General features: G+C 50.0%; 1 protein-coding gene across 1 annotated transcript in view; it reads left to right on the top strand.

Annotated features, from left to right (window-relative positions):
• LOC106811498 (metabotropic glutamate receptor 1-like) overlaps window positions 1–5,941 on the top strand; it is a 105,510-nt gene extending 99,569 nt beyond the window's left edge. The window contains exons 7-8 of the mRNA XM_014815138.1: window positions 319–1,264; window positions 4,777–5,941. Of these exons, the coding sequence (XP_014670624.1) occupies window positions 319–1,264; window positions 4,777–5,941 (2,111 nt within the window). The remainder of the gene's footprint in view (window positions 1–318; window positions 1,265–4,776) is intronic.
• Window positions 5,942–7,668: the final 1,727 nt, after the last annotated feature.

Genomic DNA, 7,668 nt, shown 5'->3' with positions numbered 1-7,668 from the left:
CTCTCTCTCTCTCGCTCGCTCTCTCTCTCTCTCTCTCTCTCTCTCTCTCTCTCTCTCTCTCTCTCTCTGGCAATCTCTCGCTCCCTCTCTCAATCTTTTTCTCTCTCTCAATCTCGCAATCTCTCTCGCAATCTCTCGCTCTCTCTCTCTCTCTCGTAATCTCTCGCTCTCTCGCTCTCAATGCCTCTCTATTTCTATCTCCTCCCCCAATCCCCCTTTCTCTCCCCTTCTTTTTCCCCTTTTCTCTCCCCCTCTCTCTCTATCTCTCTCTCCTCTCTCTCAATCTCTTTAAATCTCTCTGTCTGCCCGCGTCCGCAGCGTGCGTCATGATACGCGTTGAGTACATCCGCTGGGACGACACGGGCAGTATCATCGTCGTCTGCTTCGCTTGCTTCGGCATGGTGTCGACACTCTTTACGACGATGATCTTCGTGCAGTACAACAACACGCCCGTCGTCAAGGCGACGACACGCGAGCTCAGCTACATCATCCTCGTCGGCTTCATGCTCTGCTACGCGTGCAGCTTCATCCTGCTCGCCAAGCCGCTGCAGCACACCTGCTACCTGACGCGCATCCTGCCCGGACTCGCCTTCTCGATGATCTACGGCGCGCTGGTGACGAAGACGAATCGCATCGCGCGCATACTCGCCGGCAGCAAGAAGAAGATCATGACGCGCAAGCCGCGCTTCATGAGCGCCACGGCGCAGATGCTCATCACGCTCGTCATCGTCGTCGCCGAGATCGCCATCCTCGTGACGATGCTCATCCTCGAGCAGCCGGACTCGACGCTGCGCTACCCGGGCGCGCGCCGCGTCACACTCGTCTGCAACACGTCGACGCTCGGCGTCATGGCGCCGCTCGGCTTCGACTTCTTCCTGGTGGCGATGTGCACGCTGTACGCGGTGAAGACGCGCAACGTGCCGTCCAACTTCAACGAGGCGAAGTTCATCGGCTTCACAATGTACACGACGTGCATCATCTGGCTCGCCTTCGTGCCGATCTACTTCGGCAGCGACATGAAGGTGATCACCATGTGCCTGTGCATCAGCCTCAGCGCCACCGTCGCGCTGCTGCTGCTCTTCGCGCCCAAGGTCTACATCATGGTGTTTCGGCCCGAGAAGAACAATCGCAGCTCGTTCACGACGACGAAGTCGGTGCGCTGCCACATCGGCACGCAGAATACGGCGCATTCCGGCAGCAGCGGCAAGCCGTGGGCGTACTCGGCGGAGCGCGAGAGCACGGAGAAGCAGGACATGCAATATAGGTGAGATTAGAGCGCGAAGAATTTTATATTATTTGAGATTGCTAGCGATCGTTTGTCGTCGTCGTCGTCGTCGTCGTCGTTTTGCTTTCGGTGGGTGTTGGGTATTTTTGGCACAGCCGCCAACGCCACCACTACCGCCATCATCAACACTATGACCAACACCTATACCAACACCAACACCTATACCAACACCACCCACCGCAGCAACGTTATCACTACCAGCACCAACAATAAAATCATCGCCACCACCAACAAAAACAACAATACCAACACTAACACCAACCAACACCAACATCAACACCAACACCAACACAAACACCAACGCCAACACCAACGCCAACACCAACGCCAACACCAACACCAACACCAACACCAACACCAACACCAACACCAACACCAACACCAACACCAACACCAAAACCAACTCCAGCACAAACACCAGCACCAACACCAACACCAACACCAACACCAACACCAACACCAACACCAAAACCAACTCCAGCACAAACACCAACACCAACACCACCAAAACCACCAACAAGGACATCAATACCAACACCAACACCAACATCATTACCAACATCACCGCAAACCTTTTAATATCGACTCACCCCTGCACCATCACAGGTCTCATTTCCCTTCATCGTCGTCATTGAACATCACATCATTCGCCTGAACTTATTTGTTGCTTCTCTCCGGTTGTATTTTTTTTCCTATTCCATACGTGCCACGGGTAGTTCCACTCTATATGCAAACGCGCAACGTCAATCATATTTTTCACTCCTCGTATTACAAATGAAGTCTTACAAATGACGTGCTGGATAATTCTCGTGATATGTTTGCAGAAAATTCGCGCGTGCTTTGCTAGTCTAGTAGGCTGCTATCGTGGCTCTTGGAATAATTACAGTGTAATGGATTTACGAAATCGGTATAATTTATAAGGTTCCTCGAACCTCGACGCTATATCGTTAGTTAGGGCGTTGTTAACTGTGGTTAACCGGCCAGGACTTGCGCAGGCTGTCGAAGCAATGTTGGTAAACCAATTTAGCCTTGCTATAATGCTCGTGAGACTACGGCTAACAACTAATGTGACAACAGAGAAAATGGAATGATCAGTAGACGGAGTCGATAGACACGCGAAGACTAAACTACGTGGGTAACAGCCGTTACGAGTAGCAGCAGGTTGGTAAATGCCTTGCCAAATACCGAGTAAATGTAGAATAAACGAGCGACGACCTTATTGGCGGCTCTCGCGAAATTCTGTGTTTTTCGTCAGCCGTTAACCCCCCTCGTAATACGTTGTGACGATTTGAACGACGCCGAAAGCGTACGATGTTCGACGAAATTCGCATTTTTTCGACGTTCATGTTATTTTCTCGTCGACCGTACAACGGCATGACCTCGCCGTAACATGGCCCACGGGGGTCGCCGACGTTGTTAATGTAGATTTCATTGCGGATGAGATTTATCGTGGCGTAACGAACAACTGCACTAGTTTCCCAGCGATAAGATCCAGCCTCGGTTACTACTCGGACCCCCCCAGCCAACCGCAGCATCGGGTCGTGATCACTGTAAATGAATCTGCTGGTGGTACTCGGCGCGATAGCGGACGCGGGGAAAAGCCACCACTGATTATGTAGACGACAACACTCTAATCGCTGCCTTTGTGGAAATTACAATGGGCTTACAGTTTCTCTCGTTGCCGACAGATCATGTGTTGGCGATGGCCTGCGTTAATGCATTGTCGTGACGCTTAACGTGCTTCTCATGAAGTCCGAATAGTTTTCCGATGAGGTTTTTTTTCAGGGGGGGGGTTCCGCTCGCAATCGTCGTTTCGCCACAAACCGAATGCGATTACCTCTTGCGAGGAGGCCGACTTAGTGTCACTTTCACAACTTCTGTCTCACTACACCGCGTCACCGGGGTGCGTGAGGTTACAGCTTCGTTCTTTCAACCTTCAGCTCATTCTACTTAAAACGAGTTGGGGAAGTAGACGTCCGAACTAAGAAATGTCGATTTTTGGCGGAAAGAAATAGCGAATTAATCGATTTCATATAGTCGCATCGATAAATTAAAGTGATAGCACTCTCTCTCTCTCTCTCGCTTTCTCTCTCTCTCTCTCTCTCTCTCTCTCTCTTTCTTTCTCATTCTCTCTCTCTCTCTCTTTCTCTCTCTCTGCCGGAGCTTTCTGTCTCTGGATGACGTCGTCTTCTGCTCGTCTCTGCTCTGCTCTCGAGGGGCTTTTCTCGGAGTCGTCTCTTGCTCTCTCTCTCGTCTTTGCTGCTTCTCGCGATCTTCATCGTCTCGGGTGCTGCGGTCTCGCGAGATGACTTTGCTCACTACTCTGCTCTGTTCTCGTCTCCGGTCTTGCGCTCTCTCTGGCCTGGGCTTGTCTGACTGTCTGCCTGGCATTCGCGTTGTGTGGGCGTAGATATTTACTCTTATGACATACTGCCATGAAAGTTACCATAAAATTGTTTTAATGAAATTCATTTATTTTCTATATCAGACAAAATAAGAAAAGGCGGATTGGGTATATATCTCTATTAAGTGATATTCAGTAGTATAGTTAGTATATATATAGTTATATATAAGTATTATATATATAATGTAAGTAATTAAGTTAGCTCACTTTGTGTTACGAATCTTCCGCGAATATTGCGCAGTCAATTCGCAGTATCTTTAGTTTGAACTGATTGATTTGAGTAGCCGATAGTGTAGTAAACCTTTATTTGCGATAACTTATTTGTGATTGATAATTAAAAAGAACATTTACATTTTGAACATAAAACTCCCGTTTATATACTATATGAGCAACTTGTTTCATTGTGTAACAAGCTTACACATTTTTAATGACTACAAATCACTCTCGTTCTCCTTGTTTAATTGCAATGATTCTGGATAATTTGTATGCATAGTCAACGATAAAATCTCTACATTTCTGTACGAGTCTGCAATTCTGTCTGCATCAGATTTGTGGATGTGCGTGTGCTCGTGCGAATGCGTGTGTGTATGTGCGTTCGCGTGTGCCTGTGCTTGTGTGTACATGATTGCCTTTCGAGCCGATCTATCTTGTTTATTCGCGTTGTTTTTAATTGTTACAAATAGCATAATTTACGCGTAACTCCTCTTTTTTTTCTTACAGGAGTAGAAATTTAAAGCGATCGATCTAGAATGACTGGGTTTGTTCACAAACCATTGTGTAGCATTACCAGTCGGGTGTTTGTGTTTTACTAGGACTCGAACAAACTCAGCAACATGTCGGTTGTGTTTGTTTTAGTCTGCAAAATTCGAGAGAGTGTCTTTATTTGATCAGTAACCAGGTAAACTCGATTAAATCGTCGTAAAACAGAACGTATTTTTGCTTTCAATCTTGCCTTGTATAAACCCCTAGAAATCTCACGCTAGGTGAACTCGTGCGTGCGTGCGTACATACGAGCGTGCGTGCGTCGTGCGGGCGCGCGCATATCTACGTCTGCATATTCCACATCGGCGTGTCGTTCCTGTTTCAGTTACATGGAAGCCAAGATGGCGGAGAGGAAGCGTGAGGAGGCGCGTAGACCAGGCTTTATCAAGCGCTGGAGCATGACGCACGGCAGCAGCTACGACAGCGCCCTCGCTAGCGGCAACAAGGCCGACGCGTCGCGACAGACGCGACTCACGCACGGCGCACGCGCAGAGACCGTCAACGCCTCGCGCAAGCCGATACTGCAGCGCCAGCCGGCGTCGACCGCAGCGCCGCCGCAGCGGGACGCCGACGACGCGGAGCGGCAGCACCGTCGCTTCTCGCCGAGGACGCTCAGCCGCGAGAACTCGTCGCAGACGACCGACGAGCTGCTGCAGTTCCTGCTGCCGCAGCTGCGCCGACGTCTCGTGCGCACCGACGCGCAGCAGGAGAGCTCCGACAACGACGAGCGGCCGCTAGAGGGCGCCGACGAGTCGCTGCGTTCGGCCGCCGCCGGCGTCGCTGCCGTCGCCGTGTGTGAACACGCGCAGAATAGTCGGTTCAACGGAGCGCGCAGCTTACGCGGTGGTCCAATGGGCTTTCTCGACTTGGGATATGAGAACGAACTATACGAGAGTCCCGACGACGACGCCGACGACGACGACAGGTCGCGAGAGGGCGCCAGCGACATTTCGCCGCTGCTCGACGAGGTCTCCGTTTGGTCGAACAGCTCGTTCGGCGGCGACGCCTGCGACGACTTCGACCCGGCCAACGGCAGGTACAGCTACCAGCCAGACCTCAACCCAATCATGGAGCTATCGTCGACGAGCATAGACCGGTCGGCGAGCAGAGCGAAGAGCAAAAACCGTCGGCTCGGCGGCGACTGGTCGATGGACACCGCCTGTACGACGGTCGATAGCGGCAGCGTCGACGGCCTCAAACCGAGCCGCAGCGAGGATGACCTGCTCGGCTGTCTGCTGGACATATCACCCTACCCACTGCCGCCCAGCCTCAGCGCGCCCGACCTGCCCAACGTGCGAGTGATCGACGCGCCGTCTAGCGACACGACACACGATTCGGACGGACTGAGTAACGGCAGCGCAGTGTCGTCGGGTCTCCTCAGCGCCAGCTACACGACGCCGCGCAAGAACAGTTACGAGAAATTCCAGATGGCGCTGCGCGCGCGCGGTATTTTTGTAAATATAGATCAGGTGCAGTCGAGTGACGTATGAGATGACGTGCGTGCGGTGACGTCGTCCCGATCACATCCGCGCTCCCACGCGGGCGGTTGCTAGGATTTTGACGTGTTTATTGTTGTTCACATGTTCTTCCTACGTGGCTAACACGTGTTTTTTTCGATGGCGTTCACGACGTGTTCTTCCGATCTGGTTTACATGTTCTTTCCGTATTCTTCACCTATTCTCATCGTGTTCACAAGTCATCGTGAAATGTTGTCCCGATGATTGATCCCATATTGTTAATATATTATTCGCGTATTCTTCAGTTGTTCTTCGCATGTTTTTAACACGGTCTCCACGTGTTATTTACATGTTCTTCACAAGTTGTTCGCCCATGTTATTCGCATCCGCTTCACACGCTCTTCCCAAACTGTTTACATGTTCCTCATCTGTGCTTTCCGTGTTGTTCGGATGCCGATTTGAGTTCGTTCACGGGGGTTGTATGTTTTCACATGACGTTTTCAGTGGTGCACTTTTATAGGAAACAGATCTGTGTGTAGAGCTTATTACTCTGAGAGCTTCCTGTTGTTCGGCTAGGTTGTGTTGATGTCGCGTGCCGAACTCTTGTGGTATTCGTTTTGTGTGACGACATTTTCATCTGTTGTCACGAAACATCAGTATGTGTGTGGGCGTGTGTTTGTTGATGTTTAACTGATATTTGACAGCTGTCGGCCTCTAAATGAATCTACAAGTCGCTAATAATGTTTGACAGAAATCAAACGTCAAATAAAGTCACGTCATGGAGAAAAGAGGGATATATAATGTTGCACTGTCAATATTGATTATACAATTTGCCTTAACGGCGTGACGGAAACTTTAACAGCATGGGAAGTAGATGCAGCCCTAGTCGTCGTCAGGACAACTGGTTTGAAGTCTTTGATTTATTACTTTTAGAAAGCGTGAGAGAGCGGGACGCGGGAATAAATACGTAAGAGTAGAATAAAAAAAGAGAGACAGCGAAGAGAGCGAGAGAGAGAAAGAGAGAGAGAGAGAGAGAAAGAGAGAGAGAGAGAGAGAGAGAACGCGATAACGCAAAATAGAGCTAGTGGTAAGAGAGGGGACGAGGGCGCGCGAGAAAGAGATAAGAGAGAGAGAGAGAGCGTGAGCGTGGGATGAAGGGATGGATGAGAGCAAACAGAACAAAAGTATGAAGTGAAAGGGAAGCGACCGAGCGCGATCGAAAACGAGAGAAAGAGCGAGCGAGAGAGAGATAAAAAGGAAGCGCCAGAATTAAGATCCATCCTGAATTCCCACATTGGGCATTCAAAAAAATGTAGGCAATGGTTTCCGCCAACGCAGGTGTCCCTCCTTTATGGCATAGTGGACGAGACAAAGAAAGACTCCTTGTATCGACTTCATTTGCACTACCGTGATTCTAAGCGGCGCGCTCTCTCTCTACACTTGATGGATGGCTAGAAATGTTACTTCCTGTGGATCTCAAGCTATTAATGGAAGTGATGTTGCAATCGTGGTAGCGGTTTTTCACGGCAGATCGCCCGCCCATACACGGCAGCTATGATGCATTCGTTGGCGCGGGTCGTTGCTTTATGGTGACGTTACTATGTGAGTGAATCGTATACGCGCACGCTTTGTGATCAATTGCCGAGCAAATATTCTCGAGTCGCAATGCGAATTTTGTGCTACTGATCACTTAGTAAACGAAGCCCGTGAATTTAATTGATTGGAACGACGGGGCGAGTTGTGTTTTATGTGTAAGGTGA

This window comes from Priapulus caudatus, unplaced genomic scaffold (assembly GCF_000485595.1).
Source record: "Priapulus caudatus unplaced genomic scaffold, Priapulus_caudatus-5.0.1 Scaffold546, whole genome shotgun sequence".
Taxonomy (NCBI): domain Eukaryota; kingdom Metazoa; phylum Priapulida; class Priapulimorpha; order Priapulimorphida; family Priapulidae; genus Priapulus; species Priapulus caudatus.
This window is presented reverse-complemented; position numbering and strand designations above follow the sequence as displayed.